This window comes from Bacillus rossius, chromosome 7 (assembly GCF_032445375.1).
Source record: "Bacillus rossius redtenbacheri isolate Brsri chromosome 7, Brsri_v3, whole genome shotgun sequence".
Taxonomy (NCBI): Eukaryota; Metazoa; Arthropoda; class Insecta; order Phasmatodea; family Bacillidae; genus Bacillus; species Bacillus rossius.
In genome coordinates, this window is record NC_086335.1 from 48,532,867 (window position 1) to 48,557,646 (window position 24,780).

At 41.0% G+C, this 24,780-nt stretch overlaps 1 protein-coding gene across 1 annotated transcript in view; it reads right to left on the bottom strand.

The window, feature by feature from the left end:
- Positions 1 to 24,780, bottom strand: part of LOC134533985 (tetraspanin-2A) — a 208,259-nt gene that overhangs the window by 68,509 nt on the left and 114,970 nt on the right. The window contains exon 2 of the mRNA XM_063371851.1: positions 3,980 to 4,177. Within this exon, the coding sequence (XP_063227921.1) occupies positions 3,980 to 4,177 (198 nt within the window). The remainder of the gene's footprint in view (positions 1 to 3,979; positions 4,178 to 24,780) is intronic.

Consider the following 24,780-nt stretch of genomic DNA (forward strand, 5'->3'; position numbering starts at 1 on the left):
GAACGCAGTGGGCTGACGACGATACAGTTGCAACAAGAACGGTGAATACAGAAATAAAAACAACCTTGGGCAATGATTAACAGCATCAATGACAAGAAATGAAAAGGGGTTTTATAGTAGTTTATATGAAGCGAAATACCACTGAAATACTCATCACGAATCCTCAGGAACTATTAAGAGTTACAGACTTGAAATTTGACATGTGTATTTCTTTTGCTACGTAGACATCCACTAAGGAAGAATTTTACGAAAATCAGCTCCCAAGGAGGGCTGCGGGGGTTAAAGATCAAAATTTACCTATTTTTCAGTGCTCTTGCATTGTTGGTGCTATCTTCGTCACCATGGCAACGGCTAGTGCATTGTTGATGCCTTTTACATCTCCTGGCGACGTCTTGTATATTTTAATTTTTTTATCACTTTCATATCTTAATCAGCAGGTTGGAGGGGCGATAATAATAACAATTTCCTGTCTTTCAAGTATACGTATGTCCTGCAGGCTTGACCTGGTGTGTGAAATCCTAGCATCACCGGGCACTGCAGCTAGAGATTGAATAATTGCTTTACCAGCCTCTTGCAGTTCAGATTCTAGTAACGGGAAACAACTGCTAAAGTTACATTTCCCAACTATCTTTACAATGGTGGTAGATAGCTTTATATACAAGATGGTTATTGACCTTCAGTTTCCTAAAGGAAGTTTTGAGTATGAGATATTATTAGAAAAATGTTTTTAACATATAAAAATTCTAGTGTGAAAACTTGATCCTCCTTCAGTGTTTGTTTAAATGAGGTAAACCCTGCTTGAATACAGCTCAGGCAGTTTAAATTGAGCGTGTGGTTTCCTTGCAAAACTGGGAACATTAGGGTTTGTCAAACATAACGATATTTCGGGTAGCAGGCACAAGACCGAACAGACTCTAGACCGAAAGTTCGGAGAAACGACTTTCAGTCTGGTACCTTTCGGCTAAACGACTTTCGGTCTAGTTATTTTCGGCCTACTGCCGCGTCCCCGATATTTCATATCCATTCTGGCATGCAAATATCGGACTCGCGTTCGGGTTCCCTGATTTCGGTTTTCCATGTTTTTTTTTCCCCCCGAAATTACCCCGGGCAAATTGCTGTCACGGTTGCTTGCTGTCGAAGGCCATGTTCGATTATGTGACAATATCCCTGGCCTTTGACGCACGTCAGCTCCTCTAAACGCTCTCTCTGTAGGCGAGAAAAAAACAAATTTAAAAATAAACAAATCAACAAGTTTTCGGAACGCCGTGTGTAAACAGGAGGGGAACGAACGGTGAGGGCTATTTCCGTCTAATCAACGGGAGGTTGCGGCTCTACTGCGCTCCTGCCTTGATGACGTTTCGGCCCGTGTTTCGCGTCGTGTTCGCGTTGCGCCGAATGGTTAGGTGGTGGGCAGAGGGGGGAGAGTGGCAGACTTGACGCGTAGCGCACGTTGACGGAGCTCTTGTAGCGCGGAACTGCATAGGGGAGGTGGGGGGTGGGCGTGGCTGTTCGCTGTCAAACGGTTTCCGACGGGTGACGTCGCTCTTGAGCGACAGAATGCAGAAAGGAAAAAAAAAAAGCGGGAACCGTTTCCACTCTACATTACCTTCCAACCCTTAACGCTGCGAGGGAATCAAAGCGTGAAATAAATTCGGGCCTCGACTCTCTCTCTCTCTCTCTCTCTCTCTCTGTGCAACGCGAGGCCGCATGGTTGCCGCGTCCGATATGACAGAATAAAATTCCCTCTACTCTGCACTCTAGCCCCCACCCCCCTCCTCTTCACGGGTAACGAATCGGGGCCGTTAAACCGTCCGAGGAAACTGGCGCTCCCTGGTTGATCTGCATTTAATTGAAAAAACAATCCCTGCTCGAGATTTTACTTTTATTTTTATTATATTGTTTGGCTTCGACGTCCCTGGCATTATTTGAACGGTAACGTATGGCAGCACGTCCGATAAACAAAAAAGAGAAGAAAAAATTGGTTCGGATACAGTGCATTACAGCTAAACTGAGCTCTTTATTTTAAACCCAGCCTTCAGGTTTGATTCCAAATAATAGTGTGTTGAAGTATCACAGGTTAAGTCTGCTATCGGGTTTTAAATATTATCTGAATATTAAGATGCGTGTATCAGAATTCGGTTCCTACAACTGTATATTTCCTTCTATGATCGTACATATTTTTCTTAGCACAACTTAAAGCTAAAGAGTAATGTGTTAAGGATTGATCCGGTTTATGGAGTGCCTCACGACTAAGCCTATACATATAGCCATCTGGGTATTAACCATTCAGGAGGGTTCGCACGCATTCGTGCGCTTGGTTTGAGGACTGTCCATCCGTCGCCAATAACAACTCCCCTATCTCATCTCGAGACATGTGCTAGCTAAGGTGGGCACACTGTAAATTTTGTTTACATGAATGGAACAGAAATATTCATGTAAAATTACAGATATTTGTAAATTTTTACATTTTAAATGAAAACAACTTTATCGCGGCAAAATAGTGTTTCACATTTGTACTGGGTTAGGAATTTCACCCGGGAATCTATGCTTTGTGTTGTCCCAGGGCCTCCAATTGTTAAAGTAATTTGTAAACTGTTCCCTAAATAGTTTTCCAGTATCAACTGCGCACAAATTGTTGAAAATTCGATTAATTTTCCATGTTTTGAATAAATTATGCTTTGGTCAAACATAAATTAAAATATAAAATTATGTGCCAATTTCGTAAGAAATACCCAGTATTATCTCGAAAAACGTATTTCATATGTGTAAAAATAACCATAGCCATGTTTTGTATAAAGTTACAAAATTTTTCCTTGTAGTATATTACAAAAACTTTTTCTTGGTAACTGGTTTCCTAAGATATATTTTGGAAAAGTATAAAACATTTTTTTTTCTGTGCGAGGGTCACGGGGCTAACCCTGAGCTAGGTCATGCGGGGTGCAGTATCGCACGCATTAATGCAAGTAGGTTAAATTAGTACAAGAGCAAGGTCCGGCTGAAGAGTAGAACGAGCAGTAGAGATCTACCATGCAAGGGGTTGAAGAGCTTGAGGCACGTGACCCTCTTTTAAATTATATTATTTTGAAAATAGATCGTAGGCTTTTGGGGCCAGAGTCTCAAACTACTTCTTGGCTTCTGGGTAAATGCCACGCTTATAAGAGAATACAGAGTATACAGGACAGGTAGCGTATGGTAGGTAGTTTATGTGTAAACATCTTAGCTCTCGGCATACGGCGTTTGGTAGTCATAATTTCGTGAAAATGGAACGAAAGTCACCACGGTGCTTCCATCTGGGGCGGCTGCCGCGAACCAAAGTTCACAAAGCCAAAGGTAAACTTTGAAGTATAAACTGTTTAATGGATTTTAAAAGTTTGAATGTATTTTAATAAAAAAAAATACTTGTCGAACCTTAGGTGAAAATGTAGGTTTTAGTGTATTTTCGTTCATTCACACTTTAAATTTCGTGTCCAAATTTCGTATTATCATTTTATTTGCAACGTTAGAACACATGAGTTTGCTCGTTACCGAGGTTAGATGTTTACACATAATTGGCGAGTGCTGAAAGATTCACTCACATTGGCTGAAGTTAGGTGTTACTAGGCCTACTGTGGAAAAAGTTTTAAAATCTGATATTTTTTTTAAATGTAAGTGACTGTTTTTAATGGCGGAGATTCTAAAACATACGCAGTAATCATTATCGGCCATTATCAACAGGGACGTAACCAGACTAGTTTCCAAAAGGGGCAAAGAACTCATTTTGGCACCCAGCTTTTTTTGCACAAGCGATCTTTTTTTTTTTTAGGTAAATTTCGATGAAAGTCAGGGCGCATCTTCTTAACACCCCCTCATACACAAATCCTGGCTACGCCACTGCGTCGATCACCGTTTCCGCGATTGTTCCGGGGGCCGGGAACAACGTGGCGGCGGCGAGGTTGGAGGGGGGGTTGAGAGAGAGAGAGAGAGAGGGGGGGATACTCACGGCGAGGAGCGGCAGGGTCTGCTCCATGAGCACGCTGCAGCAGCCGACGAAGGACACGATCATGACGGCGATGGACACGGCGATGAGGATGTACAGGCCCTTGTAGACGTCCTGCAGGGTCAGCTTGTCGAACCAGTCCTGCAGGCCGGGCTCCACGCGCAGCCACAGCGACAGCCCGAACAAGGCTCCGCCCATGATCTGCGGAGAGACACACACGCGCCCGCGTCAACCTCACCATCACTCCTCCAGTGGAAAAAAAAAAAAAATTGGTTGTCTGTGAAGTCGGTTTACGGACGATAGTTTAACGTGACAACGTCATAACAAAACATTGATGAAATGACTGCATACTTTTATGAATAAAATTGAATCATTTTTTATTGAATCATCACTATTTTGTATGGATACAAAGAAGGGATGAAATGAAATCTACAATTTAACTGATAAATTTACTTTTATTTGCACTCATTAATTCAAATATGTTTATTACTTTAACGAAGAGATTATTTTAACTATAACTTTTATACATGTTTGCTATTTAACTTCTTCCAATCTGTGTTATTCTGTCAAGGATAGGACGATGATGGAAAAAGTAGGAAACGAATGGGAGTGTTTCAAGTTTAATGTGCCTCGAAAAAAGTCAAATCGATGGTTTTTTCCAATCGAGTGGAAGAGAGATAGATGCGGCGCAGGCGTACAATGAGCGTAACGTGACACAGCGTAACGGGGCAATGTGCGTTACGGGACAAATTTTTCGTGCGTGCAGCTGGCGTTCATCGATTTATTAGACGTTGTCACGTCAATTTTTTTTTTTCATAAGACTCACAAGAATTCATCTGTTCTCGTCGTAACAACACAGCAATACAGACTCAGCGTGGCTGGGTTAAATATAAACATGGCTTAACACGATTTCTTCGACATACGCCATTGCAATTTCACATTGTTTGTCGTGGGAAAAAAATTCGAGAAATGAAATAAAAAATCTCTTTCGGTACGCCTTACGGAACTGCTTCTTCATTTGCCCGGAAATCGAGCGATTGAGGGGGGGGGGGGGGGGGCTAATTGCCAGGGAAATCAGGTCTAGTGCAGTCGTCTGGAATCGAATGCGGGCCAGGCAGCGCTTCGCATGAATAAACACGCTTGATAAACACAACACGCTCGGCGGTGACAAACACACGTTCGGCAATACCAACCACGTCCGCCTGCGAAATTTCCCGTCGCGCTGAACAATAGACCTCTTGCCGGGCCGATTCAATCACTGCAGGGATAACCAAGCTCGGTCCTTTATTCAGTTCCCGGATAAATGCTTATTAAGATTTTTTTTTGGGGGGGGGGGTGTTACTGGTGGTTAGTTTCTAAATGGAATGTCGTTTGCTTAATTAGACGCTCACTTTTTCTTTCAAAACTTATGAAAGTAAGAATAAATCCTTTTTATTTATTGAAATCACCTATCGTGATTTAATGAATGTTCTAATCTCAAACTGTGAAAAAATAACGTTTTTACTGTCAGTTTAAAACCTCAGTTATGTGTTTTTTTTAGTAACTCATTAATTCACCGAAGTTTATGAGAAAACTTTGGTGGAACATTTTTTTTAATGTTACGAAATAATTATAGATTCGATATTTTTTTTATAGATGCCATCCAACAGATGAGAGCTATTAACAGAGTTACACATATAAAACAAATATATAAAGCAACCAATTACATACAACAAGCACAATTACACAAAAAACACACAGTTGACGCAAAAAAAAACAATAAAAGAATGTACGTTCGGTGACAAAAACATGTTACAACCCAACATATGGACACACAGAAAGTTCAATAACAACATAGAAAATACTTTTTTACAAGTATACAGAAGTATTTTAAATAAATACGATGACACAAATTAAAATCATATATTATAATAGTTTTAATATATCTTTGTTTAATTTTCTCCCAAGTGATACACGGTTAGATAGTGTGGATAGACACGAATCTGTGTTTGTTTTGATCTTTACGTTAGAATATTCAGCTATCCAAGTCAAAAGTGACAACTTATAACGAACAGAGAGTATTTAGCAGCCTGTTAGTCATTTCCTGTTAAAGGTGCTGTCATACTGTTATTTTTTCGTTTCAATCTATATTTGACAACAGAGTTGTAGGGGAATCATTGAAAGAATCATGAATTAAAATTTTCTCCACCAAATAAAGTTGAAAGATAACTTAAAACATTTTTTTAAATTCTTGTCACACTATAAAAGTTTTTTATTTTTCAGGGCTAGCTCAGACTTATCAATTTTCATATTATTTTTACATTCAAAAAATGAATTATATTTTTGGATGGGAAACTGGTTTTTGTAATGGTGTCAATCTTTTCTTGATAACTAAAACATATGTTGATTTAAATCGTATTAATACTAAATAATAATAAATTTATGTTTGTGATTTTTAAATTTTAAGACACATCATTTGCGTTTTACATATATTATTATTACATGTAATATTCATACCATTATTATGTTATTTATTTAACCGTTATAACCTCTTTGATATCTCGTATGCTCTTCGCCATTTTAAAGATCGTTGTGGTGGAAACAGACTCCATTTTTTTATTTTTGCTGGGAACCATTCTCATTGGTTGATTTCGTTCAGCAACCAACATATTTTGGAACCAGTCCTACATACAAAATAGTTGATGGAAACTCAAGTCGTCCAACTTAACATGGCTGCTGTAGTGACGTTTTCGGTGACGCCATAACACTCCAACGTGATTTGACCAAACTTACTGGTAGGCGTTGAAGGCTAAAAGTTTGCCATTGCGACAGGGAATTAAGTGGGTCGTGAGCATTGTGCAAGCCTTTGCCGGCTATACTGCTCTAGAGGATCGGCAGAGACCGGAAAAATTCGCGGATTCATTTCACGTCAAGCTAACGTCCAAACAAGTACACCTCCGTACCGCCTCTGAGATTGGCCCAAATTTTATCTGGGTAACTGTGAGCCAGTGCGAAAATCCTAAATCAAGAAAGCATCGCATTACGGACAACCTAGTTCAGACTTCTCACGAGTCAATGAACAGTTGTCATTTTCCTGAGTATTTAAAGAACTAGAGGTCAATGAACCCGCGAAAATTTCCGGTTCCATTGGGAAGTAACTAGACTAGTTTCCACTCGGGACAAGAACGCTAATCTTGGCGCACCCCCTCCTTTGTTTTTTTTTCAAACCTACCAAACCAAAACCTTTCCCGACAGCACCTCATATCGCCACCAACATATTAACTCCATTGCACTAATAAAATATATATTTGTGATTTTACTTGGATGGTAAAAAATTAGATTTATTTGCAGTCAAATAATTTTTAATACTTTTTAAATAATTTTTAATATTTGTGGATATACGTGTGTGTATATTTCAGTACAAAAAATTTATTATCTTTGAAAGATTTGTGCAATGGGAGTGCATGACTTGATGTAAGCTTTTGGACATACATACATAGCAATGGCGTATGTCCAAAAGCTTACATCAAGTCACAAAAAATTTAGTTAATATGCCCTCCTCCATCATTTTTTGTGTCATTCTGCCAGTTTAGCGCCGCTTCAAATGCCGCGCCCGGGCACAAGTTCCGTCTGCCCCCCCCCCCCTCTAGTTACGTCTCTGCCGGTCCCTAGGGATGGGCTTCATTCACTGCTCAGCACCTTCGGTTATCGTTTTGTGAGCTCCTTAATAAAGTGGTTCTCCGAAGCGACCTCGGGCGCCGACGACGGCTCCCGGAGAAACTTCTCTTCATCGCAATGAGCTAGCGACGTGCGTGAATATTGGCTCACCGCAGGGAATAGAGGTATAGAGGGAGAGGGAGAGAGAGAAGGTAAAGGGAATGGGTTGGTAGGGAGAACTGATTCATTCACGACACACGTTCTTTACGCGAAGGCACTTTCCAAGTGGGGTAATAAACCTGCGGTGGCCCGCGACACGCTAATAGGAAAGCATCACTCAACTGCTAAATAAATTGAAATCAAAACACTACATGCATGCATGATCCGCGTTTGGTGACAGTCTAGACTGGAAATGCTTGTATGCTAAGTAACACTTTGTTGGATCAAAGGGTAATTTTTAGTGACCGGAAAAAATTTGCCAATTCATTTTGGGGAGGACTGAAATTCATTTAGTTATACTTTTCTATCGCTCATGTTTTTGGGTCTTCCAAGTTAACTAAGAACTCTTGGCCAGTAAAAAACCCCTCAACAAAATAAGTATCCAATCACAGGCTGCCTGGTTGGAATTTCTGTAGAACGAATAACTATTATCCAAGCATGCAAGAGTCTGTGGAGTCTATCCTAGATTACTTCGGACCCGCGAATTTTTCTGATCCCTAGTAATTTTACACGCCTTGAAGGGAAAGAAGATAACTAAAAACCTAAACTGGTCGTGGCGAATCACGAGCGGCCAGGCGAGGAAGCGAAATGTGGCAGTGGCCAGTGAACTTTTTACGATCGTCTCGATTTAGCACGTGGTATATTCCGGCCGTTGACTTGAGGTGCGGTTGAAACTTTTCTGGGTGGGGAAGGGGGGGGGGGGGTTCGACAGCTGAGCCCCGGTCCCAAAAGCCTGTCCCACCGCGAAGACCCAAAGGCAAACGGGGGGGGGGGGGACTGAGAAAACTGTTGGCGGGGCCTACTCTAAATATGGAAAACGTAACTACTCGTACTCTTTCGGGAGCATTCCTAAACGGTTTCCGTAAGCAGACCCCACAGTTTTTTTTTCTGAAGCTCTGCACGCCGTACGTGTGCCCGGATAGGCGGGGTCCTTGAGACCTTTCGCGTTGTTGCCAGCGCTGCTGGCTCGGCGCCCGGGCCATGTGTGTGGGGGGGACAGGTGAGGTGAGGCGCGCGTGGCGTGCGAGGCGGATATTTGTTGAGGACGGCTGGGCGGGTATTGCGAAGGGAATGGGTGGGGGAGGGGTGGAAGCTTATCGACCCGTGGAGCGCGCGCGGGACCCCGATGGCAATTAGTTTCTTCCCCCCCTCCCCCTGCCTCAACCCCGTAGTTCCAGAATCGCGTAACGGCGCTCATTTGTCTCCGGAGGCCCGGGCTCCAGCAGCTGCACCGACGGTCCATCTCTCGCTCGCGTGAAACTACCCCCGGCGTCCGTCCGTGAGGGTTGTTTGCTTTTGTTCGGGCGTCCGTCCCTCCCCCCTCCCCAACCCCGTGCCAGCCAACCCCCCCCCCCCCATACACCCCCCCCCCCCCCTCCGCTAAGGTCTGCAACGACGGCGCGACCGGGGGAAATTGCCGCGCCGCAGCGAACGAGCAGCGCCGCTCCTGTGTTCCGCTCGTTAAACGACGGGGCTGATTGGCTTCCGCCCGATCCGGATACGCAACGACAATCAGCTTTTGCCAGCCCCCTGCGCTTTTCCCGATTCGCGCGCCGGTCCTCCGGCCCGGTTTATAAACTACGCAAGGCGCGACAACGCAACGCGGCTCTCTCGCGTTTCCGACAGCCGAAAGTGTTCCGAGAACTTTTAGAGCAGCAGTTTTTACGTGCATACTATATGCATCAATGGTTAAGGTTTCACACAGTGAAAGAAAATAACACTATTAAATCAACTTATTGACCATTTCTTTTGTTTTCGTGATAAATATTTATTTAATTTTTTATGAAACATCTAATTAGTTCATTCTGATATCCAAACTAAATGTTACATTTTGAGACTTAGTGTTACTGATTATTATTAAGTGACGTCTTTGATCTAATCTTTCAACAGACGTCCTGTACTGGATGCTGAACTTAGACCATTAAGGTAAATGACAAGGAGTAAATTACCTCTTTCATGATTACGCCAAACAAGTGTTTAAAGAGCTAATGTTACCCCTGGAAAGATATTCGAACACTTTTTTTTTGAGTTATTCTACGTTAATTTTAATTTTTTTATTTACTATATCAACCTCCCGAGCCACATATCGAAATAATTCTAGAGTAGAAATTTGTTTTTTACTGTTTTATAATTTTAAGTTTCGGGGTTGGTGACATTGCAACTTAAGTGTTTTTTAAGAGACTGTCATTTTCTTGCGTTGCTTGCGTGTTGCGCTGTTGCGTCGTTGCGTTCCTTGCGTGGTTTATATACCCGGCCTTTGCGGTCTTCGAAAAGTAGCACCAGTGGTCCGCGTATCTTTCCGCCACTGTCTTTTTCCTTAAAGCTGGGTTTCACGCACCATGTTGATTTTTTTTTCATTTTATCGTTATTACTATTAGTTAAGGTTCTTTTAAATTTAAATTTAACTATACAATTGCCTTGCATCTGGTGTTCTGTCACATATATTTTTAAAAGAATAATATAATGGACGTTAAAAATTGCGCAAGTTTCCGTAATGATCACTTTTGCAACTTCTCACGCCCATTATATTAGACTTAGTAAAAATTCGTTTTGGAATATATGTGACAAGACAACAAATGCAGTAGAGGTATAGAGTTAAATTTACGGAAATAGCCCTAACTAATAGTAATGACGATCAACTGAAAAAATTAACATTGCACGAAAAACAACTATACGTAGTGGTCTGCGTACTCGGAACAAACTTCACGGTGATGCTTTGTGACTTGAAAGTTATGGAAATGCGTACCTACCACTGCTAGAGACGTGAGCAGAAAAAATCTTTCGGAGAAAAATTTTCAGTTAGAAAAAAAATTCTAAACGCTATACTAACATTTTGTTTTTTTGAAAAAAAATTCCTTTTCTTTCCATTACTAACATAGATTGAAAAAAAGCATAAATGGGTGGTGCAAAAATAAGGCTATTAAAAGTTAGTGTTTCTCTTTTTTAAACATAAGTATTTGGGTTCGTCAGCTGGTGTAACGTAGCATGGGTCCTGTCCAGCTTTAAAATGTTAAGTGAGTCATTTGGTTGCAAAATCCGACAAAAAAATACTTTTTTTTTTTGTAAAAAAAAGACGAATAATTTTATTTGCGTGTTTATGATAGTAAAACTAGTTGGAAAATTTCCCAGTTTTGTAGAAAATTCTTTTCAGGAACACTTACATCTCTGATCTTGAGATCTACAAAAAAAAACGTGTGTGCGTGGAGTTCGCACGTGACAGATATGAAACTTCTTGCTCATTAGCTATAAATAGATAAATTATTATAATATTATTTTATTGAACAATGGATAATAATTGATGCTGGTATGAACTCAAAATAAAAAAAAACTGAGGAGTAGACAAACACAAGCAGCGTTTCTAGAATTCCGTAGCATCACTGCTGCGTCATTTCTACCTCTCGCCTGCCATCTTCCCTTCCGGCCGCTACAGCTAGCATATAGCATGCTACAATACGTACATATCCCTCTCTTTTTCTTGAAGTCTTCTCATTCGACCGCTAGTGCATGCGTTGAAGTGACGTCTCCGCTGACGCACTCTCCTCCTATACCGGTTCCCTCACCAAGTACGTAACTATTCCCCTCATGCTATCGGAATTTTCGTAACGCAGCAAAGAAGATTCACTTCAAATTTATAGCACGTCTCGCGGCAGAGTTTTATTGCGATCCATTTGAAATTTTAATATTTTTGACATTTATACATTGGTTCGAGGATTTCTTTAATCAGTATTATTATTTTTAAGATATTTAAGAAAATAGTCTTATTATTTTTATAAACGACTAGCCTTGAAATACAGCTTCCCTATTGGCCAGGAGGAAAGGAGACGGGTCAGTCACCCCGGCCTGTACCGTTACCTCCGGCGTGGATCTCGCGGATAGCAGGACGTCCCTCGGCAATGGATAACTTGTGCAGGCTTCCGTTCGACCGTGCTGTAGTTCGCAGTTAGAATTACTGGATATTTAACATGAAATCTTAATTCAAAACTTATGATGAATTCACTGATACATTTTATACATTTACAATAAGAAATTAAATAAAACAAATGGGCCTAATACAAATAACACGCAAAGCTTACGTAGTGAAACATTCACAGGAATCTCCATACAACCAAATAATTCCACGGAAGTGGGATGACACATCATGGTGCAATCAGAAGCAAAGCTACTTATACAGGCATCAAACTGGGGCAGTTGTTTTTAAGTTACTAAAATATCAGTTGAAATATAACTAGAGGTTGTTAAAATTTATTATTGTGCGGATACTTCTGGTGCCGAATATTAGCTTTTTTGTTATTAGTCCAGGTAAAAATAATCTAAAGGAAAGTTTTGGTAAATTGTAAAGGCTAAGTTTATTTTGCCGAGCTATTCTTGAAATTTTAATTTCCCAACTAAGTACTTTTGACTCTTCATCAGCTCGAAATTTCCTTCCATTGTGAAAAGTACTGGGTTTTTAAATAAAGAGAATAGCTGAAATTCTAATATATATATATATATATATATATATATATAATGTAGAATATTCCGATAAGAATACATTCGGGGAAATACATCCAACAAAAATGAGAAATTCAAGTAGGCTTTAAGTTAACATTTAAAAAAAAAACTTTTTCGTCAAATTAATGCAGTTGCTCTGTAGGTAAAATCAAATAGGAAACAAAAATATTCCCGAATAAAGTTATTTCTGTTTATTTTCAATCGTTAACGGAATTAAAAAAAAAACAACTTTAAAAATAATTTGAAAAATTCTTTCAGCTAGCATCAATCGACGCGAATATGCATTATCTTTTGAGTCAAGGATTCATGAGGTCGCGTTGCGAAAAAAATATATACCCGCAGTTTTGTAATTTGGTAAATTGGTGAAAAAGAAAAAAATATATCTGCGAAGTTTGGCTCGAGGAGTAGTCGGGAGGGGATGGAATAAAGAGGCAGGGGTTTGAAGGTAAAAACCAGCTGAAAGAAAAAAAAAAAAACATGTTCCAATTTTCTCGCAACTGCTTTTAGGGCGAACGTCGATGAATTTCCGCGCGCTCTTACATTTTCGGCGTGACGTCGGAGGGAAAGTAGGGGTTGATCTTCTAAATTAACACGTCATAGTCACTTTTAGCAGAGAAAAACTTGGGCGAAATTAATTTTTTTCTGATCGTGAAGCACATTTTAAGAATTCATTAACGCCGGTGCTGCTGCCTGTGACGTACGCAATGTCAATTAAGTATTACACTAGACTCTTCAAAAATCAGTCTCTTGTGATCCAAGGATATTTACGCACACGAGAATATACTGAAAAACAATAAATTGAGGTAAAACAATCTTGTGATGGCGTATATCCAGATTCGTAATCGTTCAGCAGAACTCACACGAACCTTCGTTTAGCAGAACTAGCGAACTTTTTTTCACTGGCCATGTCATGATGGAGAGGAAAAACGATCGAGCAAAAAAGATTACTATTTTAACGTTTTTCCAATCTACGCCCCAGAAGTTCAGAACTAGGTCGGCGCAGATTAACTTATTGCATGTCGGCGATAATTACCTGGTTGCGTGCACGAACCGTGCAAGTATGGGGGAAGGGAGGTGGGGAAATAACATAGAGCTATTGAGGGACTGCCGCTAACGAGATGATTGCACACGCCTCGTTGTCATTGAACTAGGTATACGTTACTGGTTTAGAAATCTACGTTCAAAATAATAAGTTGTTAATAAATATTATTTAAACAACTTCCTAATAGACTTAATGTCATCGCGAACTATTGAACTATTCAATTGTTCTCATGTTGCAAATAAACTTATAATACGAAACTAGTACACGAAATTCTGTTATTGTTGAAACTGTCTCGTCGTTGTTAGCCCATTGTGTTTGTCTGTGCTGTTAATATATTATTTTCATGACTAAATTCTTTTCAAGGAACCAGGTTTAGAGGGTTAAATAAACATTTTATGGAATACTAACCAAGGCTGATTGCCATAACCTCGTATAAGTTGTTCTTGTAGAGACTGCAAAATATGTCGAGATGATAACAGAATAAATTTGTTTGAACTACATAAACTTCAACGCACAACAACATAACCATTATTTCTTCAGCAAGTGAAAGTAATTTTAGCACCGATTTTGATTCTGCATATTTCTTCTGTTTTTTTATAGAATTTTTTTTTTTCATAATTTTCCCGCATATGGCTGTCTTGGCTTACGAGTTGGAGTCACTTGGCTTTTAGCTAAAAAAAGGAGGGAGGAGGTTAATTACTCCCTGCCATCTCTGATTTACCACTTAACAGTTACGCAAATTATTTCCATGAATAAGCATTCATAAAACATGGTCAGTTTGCAAGCCTTATTTACATATTTTATAGTCTGGTATAAATTGACAGTCTTAAGCATGTAACCATAAATAGGAAATAACTGGTTTTTTCATGCGGGTGACAGGATATGACGTAATATAAGGACACGGATGTTGGTTTCAACAGGGGAACGAATATTGGATCTGTGTTGTTTTTTTAGCCAAATAATTACGTACTAAATTTGTTTGAAAAATTTTGCTTATGTAATTTCGTTGCACTTTTCAGCCAGCAGGATCTGAGCGAAAATTAAGTTATCTGCTTTATTATAATGAAAACTGCTGTGAAAAAGAATGTGAAGGTCTAAATGTAAGAGAGTGAATGCGTGAAATCTTTGTCGTGTTGATAACTGAAGTGGAAATATGAAAGATAACACCCCCTCTGGGTAGAAAAACCTTTTGTATTTAGGTATAATGAAGTTCAATGCTAATTCCTTATCGATTTGTTGTCATATTACTTTGTGATGGCCTTCTTACGATTCTTCCTAACGAGCTCTTTTTGAGGTATTAACAAACTTCTGGCAGTATTATTTTATACGTCTACGGCCTTTTTTTTTTAAATTATTTATAGCCAATGCACACCATTTATTTATAGCACCCATTAAGTGGTGGAAACAGAAATTTATTTCATGAGGGGGTTTGGAAAAATAAATGAATTTATTTTCCAAAAACCATCATCAACAGTGGGTTCGGACAACTACATCATCATTCTCAACATGCATCACTGTTTTTGTGGTTTGTGATTAAAGTTTACGCTAAAGCCCACGTTGCATCACCCAAAATGACGTATTGCCGTCATCGAGATCTCGCATGTATATTTTTTTTCCTCATAATCGCCTTGCGTCTGCTACAGCAACCGCTCCGTGGAGTAGGCACTTCCTCCACGACAAAGATCACGAAAACCCGTTATCTTTATTTCACCCCCTCCCCCCTCATTCCCTGATTGGACAGACATCTGGTACAACGGCGAGGAAGGCGTTGCGAGAAAGGCCCGAGATCAAACGAACCAAACCTGGCGCCTGTCGTCAGCACGGCGCCCAGGGGAAGAAAGCGCGCGCGCGTTGCTGCTGAAGGGCCGTTGTCTCCCGAGGCCGCCTGCTGGCGACGGGCCTTTTGTCTCTAAGGCCGTTGTTCCGATCCTGCTACAGGAGCCTCCCGTCTGCTTCGACCTTGTTTCCTCTCGAGCGAGCGTTTTACAGAGACCTGCGCAGCTCTGCACAGTAAGCATTTCGCCGCCTGAGAATTGGAGTGTTCTATGTCCACTTTTTAGGTTTTTTATGCTATGGACACGAAATTAATATTAGTATTCATTTGTACTATATCCACACACGTCTAAGCACATAAAAATGTTTGTTCTTAATATAAGACCAATATTATTTTGTTCTATGTCATGATATTCATAGTTATTTGAACTTTCAAATGCTTATATCTCGGTTCCGACTTCAATGGACATAGAACACTCCAATTCTCAGGCGACGATTTGTGGTCGCGTGAAATTGTTTGGAAACTACAATACAGAATGTCCATAAAAGAACGTCCCAGTTGCAATGGTGTATTCATCATACTAAAGTTAAACTAACCTAGATTTTCTTACAAATTTTCAATACGTGCACCTTTAGTTATACGGCACGCATCCAACCTAAAGTCCCAATCTTCCCACACTTTGGTCAACACTTTTGGAGTGATAGAAGAAATAGCACGTTTATTTAATTTTATTTTACTTTATGCAGCAAAGGAATGTGTGCAAAAAAAAAAAGAGGGGGGGGGGGTCAGATATGTAGATTCGCTATGGGGGTCCGCGCGGCCCGAGATTTGTGCGTGGATTTTGACCGACACAAGTCATCTCTAGTTAGGATGCTCGCATGTTGTATACTGCACACTTGATGGCCTTTGTGCATGCAGTAAGCAGAAAACTTAAAAATATCCAGAAAGTTTCCCCATGAAACAATGAGTTATGTTTGTCAACCCTGTTTCACAGTCACGATCTTGCAAGCCGGTGCTGCTAGGTCTAATTTTTATTAAAAAAATTTCATTTCCATATATTTGTTATTTTTATATTTACCTTATATATGTTTAGTTATATAAACCTATATATAACTAAGTTGTTTAATTTCTAGTCTATTATATGTCTGGATGGCCGTGTGGTCAAAGTTGTACCTTTTTCATACCAGAGGTCCGACATGCCATGGTTCGAATCACCTCTCTTCCAATGTATTGTGTATAAATTATTAAATATAATATGACCCTAAGGGTCTTATTAACATTGGTAGGTAATGGAACTTCGATCTTATGTGTATGGGGCAGAGAGACGATGGCACATCTTAGAATCAAAATGCGGAAACAAAGAAAGCTGTATCTCCAGCAGAAGTAAACAATATGGCGAACAACATAATCAAATATTGCGTTTTCCAACTGGCGAAAACGAGATGGTGGTCTCCTGCAGACAAAAATAAGGTGAGGACAAGTAATAGAATCCAAGATGATGGCTGTGAATGATGTTATAATCCAAGTTGGCTGACAGGCATAGAAAACAAAATGGCGGAATCCAAGATGGTGGAAAGTTTTAGGAAAGAAAATGAATGGCAGATTCCAAGATAGAGGCCGGGGTCAGGGTCATCCAAAATAATGACTGGGGTCGAGGTAAAAGGCCGAGGTCATTCAATATGGCTAGCGTGATGTCACAATCCAAGATGGCGGACGGAACAAGGCGCCTTTCTCGTTACCTAGTTTCTGGACCCGCTACTGTTTGGTACTACTTTCAAACTGTTTGATTTACGCTGCATGATGGGCACACATTTCTTTTCAAAACTAAAAAAAAATCACCCTTAATGCGCCTGAAGATGTATAACTTCAAAAAGTATTTTTTATTTTTTTTAAAACAAGCCAAGTGCTCTAAGCAACGGTAGGAAATACATGCGAGGGGAAAAGTAGCCAGCACGCGTGTGAGTTAGTGGCATTATTTACTTTAACCCCTCGACAGCCCTTCTGGCTATCGACTGTGCGCGGGAATAGGAACGCACGGCACACATCCCCCAAAGGGAGGAAGCGTCGTTCCGATGAGTCCAATTTGACGGCAGGCGTAAAATGTGGGGCCCCCTCGCTCGGCGCCGCGCACTTGGGACTCGAGTGCCTTCCACTCCAGTCCCCTGTGTGCGGCCCGAGACGTGCCCGTCGGAGGTTTGCACAGCGGCCCTTTCGTGGGGGACTCCCGCGGGCCAGGAATAACATCCCCGGACTCCTTGCGCGGCGTGTTTGGACAGCGACCGCGGCGAGCGCCCGAGCGCTGCAGGGAACTGTCGCTCCGGCTCTCGGCGCGCCGCTCGTTCGTCTCTGAAGATTGAGAGGGAGATGGGGGAGAGACGATAGAGGAGAGAGAAAAGAGACAAGAGAGGAGAGGAGAGAGTAGAGAGAAGAGAGACAAGAGAGTAGAGTGAGAGGAGAGAAAGAGAGAGTAAATAAGTTAGAGGTGAGAAAGAGAGAGAAGAGAATCAGAGAAAAGAAAAGCAAGAGAGAAGAGAAAGAGTGAATAGAAAAAAGAGAGTGAAAAGAGCGAATGACGAAGGCTGCAAAGAGATAGGGAAGAGAGAGATGCGAATTAAGAGATAGAGAGAGAGAGAAGAGAGAGCAAAGGAAGCGAAGAGGGAAAAGAGAAAAGAGAGAAGATATATAAAAGAGAAGAGAGAGAAAGTATAATGAGAAGAGAGAGTTAGGTGTCGCTGGAAAATTCTACTGCGACAACGCTATGTTTTGGTTTTTCTACGTTCAGGTCGGTGTCATGCTATGCGTTACTGCCACTGCGTTACTTCTGCAGAGCGTTGTTGGGCTGAATATTCGTTCAACATCTGTTATTAGCCTGCACAGTGCAGGTCTCTCAAGAATGCACAAAGTAAATTCACCAAAATCGAGCATGTAAAAAATTAATCCTTGTAGAACGTATCACCGAGTAGAAACTGGCAAACCGCTCCGGTTCAACCGCACGGTGAACACCGGTATTAGACCCACCATTATTCCGGGCATTCAGTTCACTGCTGGCTGGACTAAGAGCTCATTGGTCGATAACAAGGTCACATCCTTCTCCTAACACAGGATGGTCAAGACAACTGTAGCACAATCATCAACGTGAAGTAGATGTATAGTTGCTTCAAGTCTATTTTTTATACCCAATGAATCCGAGAATAAAACGTGGCTCTAGCAACGTCACATTATTTTACTACAACCCGGGGCAACTCTGAGTAACGATGTTTTGTCATCTGGGTTGGCTGAGAATAATGTAGTGAAGGAGGACAGGCAGTCTCAGCAGTAGTAGACAACAGCGTGCAGTTACAAGAACAGTAGGCGAAAATTATTATATGGTGATTGTATCGATTACTGAATTCAATTGAAAAATTTGTTTGAAGTGAAATAATGTAAATTTTTTTCGTGATTAGCCCCTTGAGCAACATGGTTTCGTTAGCCAGAGTATTTATTTACACGTATATTAACTACTGACGGAAGAGCTATCGAGATCGCTGACGAATAGGCCATTTTAAGTCCTAGTGTAAAGTAAGTGAACACAGTGCTCATGAATTTACTGAGATAACTGGATGATCTGCAACCAGTGTATTCGTAAATTTAAAGAAGTAATTCACAGGGGCATGCAATTTTCGCGAAATAATCTGACAAAATGTTAGACTGCAAAAAGGTATGCCGCGCACTGGGTGGCTGTGATTGTTGCGCCGACAGTAGACATGCAGCTGGAATAAACCCAGCCAACCACGAAACACAGACAGTGCTACAGAGTTTTAACACACAGCTCGTCGGAAAATCTTTTCGCGAAAATTACATGGCCCTAGTAATTCATATTTTAAATAAATGGGTACATCGAAGTTGTTTATAACGTTCCCTGAATTTAGCTACGAATGATCACAAGAATCAGGTGTGACAAATCAGGCGCGTAAAAAATTGTCCCTGCTCGTTCGTCCGGCATCAGAAAGATTTTTTTTTTTCCCTCGGGCGGGTCAGATTGCGTGCGATGGTACCCGAATGTACTCGGACTTCACCTCTTTCCTGCGGCCAAGTCCGACACTGTTGTACTGCTAAACGTGTTTCCTCCTCCATCAGACTCCTAATATCCGCAGCCCCTGCCTCCTCCCGTCTATGTTAGATGCGCGAGCGAGCAAATCGTTATAATTCCCTCCCTCCCCTTTTTTTCTTTTTTTTTCTTTCTATTTCGTCCCGCCAAATCGTCCTCGTGGCGGATTCATTTCCGCGGACTCGTCAGCCGAGGCATTGTCGACGGTAATTGTAGACGGCGACGGAGCTCCTGATGAAGCGGCAGCCCTTTAACGTCTTCCCCATTCCCCCTTCTCACTCATACTGCGCTACATAACCACATCCTCCCTTCTTCTCATCCATCTTCCATTCTCGTTCCCTTCCTGCACCTACTAATACTTTGGCATCTCGCGGACTCCTTCCTCTATTGTCTCCCTTTCCACCCCCCAACCCTCCCCCTTCCACCCCACACCAACCAAACCCATTCGACTATAATCGAATTTTTGCTCGATCGCGAACTTATAATCGAGTTAGATGGCCTCTTCCGGAGTCGCTCTTCGTTGCTTCCGCCCAGTTGCATTTTTTTCTTCCCCCGAACTGGCAATGCGGTTAAGAAATTTGCCGAGCGTGGCTTGATGTCTCGGGAAATACCATGATTTAAATTTTTTTTATTCATCAATATTCTTTCCCGAACGAGTGAATTTGAAAAAAAAAAAAACCCTGTGGGATTGTGTCATCGACTGTTTTGAAAACTTTCACGTTTTATGAGAATTTATTTTGCAGTAATATTTTCCCCGCAGTCTTTAAGACAAGCGAAATAAGTGTAAATTATATACTTTTGGTGAATTTTGTACACATTTTTTCCTTTGCAATTGTGTTTAAGGTTTCTTCCGATTTCTAAGACTGGAGTTTTAAAGTTCGCAACAAATGCGAGAGGTCAAAAAACACACGCATGAATCGCAACAAAAAAAAAGATTAACACAATTTAAAAAAATCGCGTCGCAGGACATCACCGACTCTACAAATTAAAACTGTAAAACAGTAGAAAAAAAATTGTTGAACAGTCAAACATAATGGGAATTTTTTATGACATCCCTATCTTGCACTGAAAGTATGGAATCATGTGGTAAACATTTTTTGATAACCGTTTATATGTAGCCTTCATCTTCGAACGCATTATTTTTAGTATATAATTCATAAATCAATTAAAATCTGGTTTTTCGAAACCCCTGAAAAATTAAGTTTCGTGTGCTTTCGAGAAAACAGACATTTTATTGATTTATGAATAAAGTAAAAAAAAATTAAGAATTTTAAGACGGAGACGAAACGAACGGCTAACTCATAAATGTAGACCACAGAATTTCATACTTTCAGTACGTGCTAGGACTGATATAAAAATTAGCCTTTCATTTTATAAAAAAACTTTGGGTACTACTAGTAGAAAAATACTTTCGTAAACAATTTAATATGGTTAAACTATTCATTTATTTAAAATCATGTGCAAAAACAATAAATATTAAAAGCAAAATAATTTAAGACACTATACACCCTTGGATGGCAGGAAAACACACTGACTTATTTTCGCCAGGAACAAACAGATAGCATGGAAAATACGTTATTATTGTAGCTCCTTTGATTAATCTACGTGAACAGTTAGTGCCGGCCTCATTACCTTTATTCGTACATTTGGCGAGCTCTTACGCATGGCTGCATAAGGCTAATTCTTGACAAGTTGACCTCGGACCACTGCTTCAGAACACCCACTCCCGCAATGAGTTTCTGTTATATCAGTCGCCAAGCCCGTAGCAAGGGGTCCAGTATAACCATTATATAAATTTTATGAGCAAGTTTTCTTCACAGTTGAATTTTAAAATAAATAATGATTGTCACACTGAAATCTCAGGGAATAGTATACTTTTAGAACTCCAACGATCACGCATAGAAATTTACGTATGAACTTTAGTATGGATAATAATTTTTTCTAGTATTATGTTAAAGGTATTTATGCATACAGATTTTTTGGATAAACTATTTATATTTTATTATGAATAGTATTTTTTTAATGTGGCAAAATTTTGCATACAAGGAATGTTACATTTAATTTGTAAATTATTTCAGTATTTCGCCAGTCTTTTCTTAAGGTCTCATTTGGTGAACACATAGCGTACACATTTAATTCTGCTTTTAAAATCTCTGCTTGTTAAGTGGCACGGCACTTGCATCGTGGGCGGTGTTTGGGTCGAGTTGGTATTCTGCGCGATTTACAACAGGTTAATATTTTTTTAAAATATAATTTTTGCCAAAATTGTTCAAGACCGTCCACAGAGTGTCGGGGGAGTTACTGTTGCTTGTTTCGGAAAGGACAAGGACAGTTTCGCTACATGTGTGTAGTTTGGTGCTGATCGCTGCGCAGTTCCGCGCGATTAGCCGTGATTGGCTGGGCGCGAGCTGTGTGGCCGGTGATAAAGCTGCCCCGCCGCTCATTGTGCTGCCAGGGAGGACGTGACGTCGCACATTGACGCGCTGGCACCTGAACACACTCGCGGCGCTCGATGGGGCGACTCGGCGGTGCAACGTCCAATGGTTTTTGATGGTGATGATACAGGTCGGGGGTTTGGGAGGGATGTCCGGACGAGGGAGGTTTGTTTAGTGGTCGACGCGCAGCGCTGCCACCCCCAGGGGCTTTAATTGGCCCCTTGTGGAGCTCCTGGACAATTGTGTGGGGGGTAGGGGGGTATTAACGACCCCACGAACACACTGGCGCGCGATCGCATTATGCCCCGAGGCCTTGAAAGGCCGTACGTCCGGGCGTCTTCAATGAGCCACAGGGCTTCCGGCCGTCAAACCTGATGCTTCATCCTCCCCCCCCTTCCCCTTTTCCGCGCGCCCTTACAGCCCTTTCACTCCTTCGGGTCAAAAGGCGCGCGGCTGAATAACCATCGGCCGGGGGGAGGCGATTGATGGCGCGGGAACAGAAACAGACATCCGCGATGCCTGAGGCGGCCCTCCCCCTTTCTAATTGACGACGCGACAATGAACCAGGCCGTCGGACATCCTCCTCCTGTTGCTGCTGCCAAACCTCTCCCCCCTCCTGCACACACACACACACCCGGGGGGGGGGGAGGGGTTTAACAAACTACAGCCTTTTCCCATTGGCGGCGTGAAGCTCGTCCGTCTACTGGGGAATCCCGCAGCCTCGAACAACACCGCGCAGGAAGCGAAGTCGTTGACGTTGTTCGGCGGCGGCTCTTGTCGACCTTGTCGCGGCCGAGAGCTTGAGAGCGCGCGATGGCGCGCAAGGGCCGTTCAAACGCCTTTTCATGTCGACACTGTGCATGTGCGCAGGGGTAGGGGGCCGGAGGTGGTGCATATGCTGGGATGGGTAGCCTCAGCCCCTGTGTATAGCTAACGACTCGTAACGCCCCTCCTGGTTGCGTAAGCGGCGTATCCGCATCCATGCCCATGGGGGCCCCAGCCTTAAAATCCTGTTAGGCATGAAGGCTGGGTTATCAAATAGGAGGAGAGATCCTCAAAACTTGTGCATGTGCGCAAAATATATAGCTTTCGAACTGTGCTGCATTTAACAACCAACCGAAAACGCGCAAGGTCACAAACCCTTGACAGTCAAAAGTTTTTCGTACAAATATTAAATTATGCAAAACTTTTGCAATACAAAATTCATTTTAAATCTCAGGGTAATTTTGCCAGCTCACTCAGTCGTTAAGAGTCAGAAATTCCACAACTCGGGACTACTGATCTTGGTAGTTGTGTAGACTGAATTATTAAGATTTGTAAATTGAAACCCACAAAAATCTTGATTAACCTTTAGCTCAGTAATAATTTTCAAATTGCACTATGTATTTGGCGGCGAAATAAGTCTTTAATAGACAGAAAACAGTATAGCGTCATGTGACCTTGCATGGGCCTTGCAGAAAAAAAAGTTTAGGTTCTATGTAACGTTACTTTTTTTTTTGAAGGGAAACTTCTTTGCTGAGGGTGCTACAATTTTCGAGCGTTAAGAAAATCCCAATAACGTGAGGGGAATATAGTTAGGTGCGTGGTGGGGAACTAGTAGAGGAGGACAGAGCGTCAACGGCGAAGCCATTTCAATGCATGCACTGGCGGTAGATCGGGAAGACTGAAGGAAGGGTGGATAGGTACGTACTGTAGTGTAGCATGCTATATGCTAATTGTAACGGCCGGAAGGGAAGATGGTGGGTGAGAGGTACAAATGAGACAGCAGTGATGCTACGGAATTTTCGTAACGCTGCTTGTGTTTGTCTACTCCTGATTTTTTTATTATTGGAGATCATACTCTCTCTTGTTCAATAAAAACAAAATAATTTATCTCTAACCATACCTAATAAGCAAGAAGTTTCACCTCTGTTGCTCTTGGACTCCACACACTTTTTTTTTAATATTGTTGAGTGGGGATGAAGTTATTTGGCGCGGATAAAGTTGTATAAAGCAACAATATGAACAACAGACTTCAATTCTTTTTGTGAAAAACCATCATCGCCTTTATGCAATCACCTAAAAGCGACTTAGCTAAGCCTAAGTAATTTTTTTTATTATCATCACACTTGAATCGTTTATGAATATCACTCTTGATAAAGAGTGTTGGAGTGTTTCGGAAGAATGTAACTTTCAATGCAGCAATGAACCAACGGTCATCGGCGAATAACAACTTCCTTGAATTTATTTTGCTTGAACAGTAAGTTAATCTCAAGTTAGGCTTGTAACAAAAAATATTAATTTGAAATCCTTGTAAACATCTGTTCAAAGGCCGCTTTAATTTAATTCGATTGTTACGAGTAAAGATCGTCACCCAGATATTTGAAGTGAAACGTTGCAGAACATTTATTGATGTGTAACATTTCAGCTCTAGAAATACGGCATTTGGGGTGAGTAATTTTGCGAATGGAACGGAGGTCGCATAGAACGTAAATGTGTAGCCACGGTGCTGCCATCTGTGGCGGATAGCGTGAACCAGAGTATGGTATTGTTTAATGTATTTTAACAAGATGGCAGTATTTTAATGAAATCCCTGTCGAAAATCAGGTCCAAAGCCAGTGTTTAGTATTTTTTTCAAGTCTTTTTACGCTTTTATCAGAGTCATTACATTATACAGTTTAACATTTCTCTCTGCAAATCGAATTATCCGATGATTGACGTAGCTGCTGCGGCAGCGAATTCTGGAGGCGGGTGTTGAAATTACGTGTGATTCACTTCCAGAAGTGTAGTTAAAAAAATAATTGGTTGTCTGTAAAGTCGGTTTACGGACGATAGTTTAACGTGACAACGTCATAACAAAACATTGATGAAATGATTGCGTACTTTTATGAATAAAATTGAATCATTTTTATTGAATTATCACTATTTTGTATGGATACAAAGGAGTGAAAAGAAATCTACAATTTAATTGATAAATTTACTTTTATTTGCACTCATTAATTCAAATATGTTTACCTATTACTTTAACGAAGAGATTATTTTAACTTTAACTTTTATACATGTTTGCTATTTAACTTCTTCCTATCTGTTTTATTCTGTTAAGGCTAGGACGATGATAGGAAAAGCAGGAAACGAATGGGA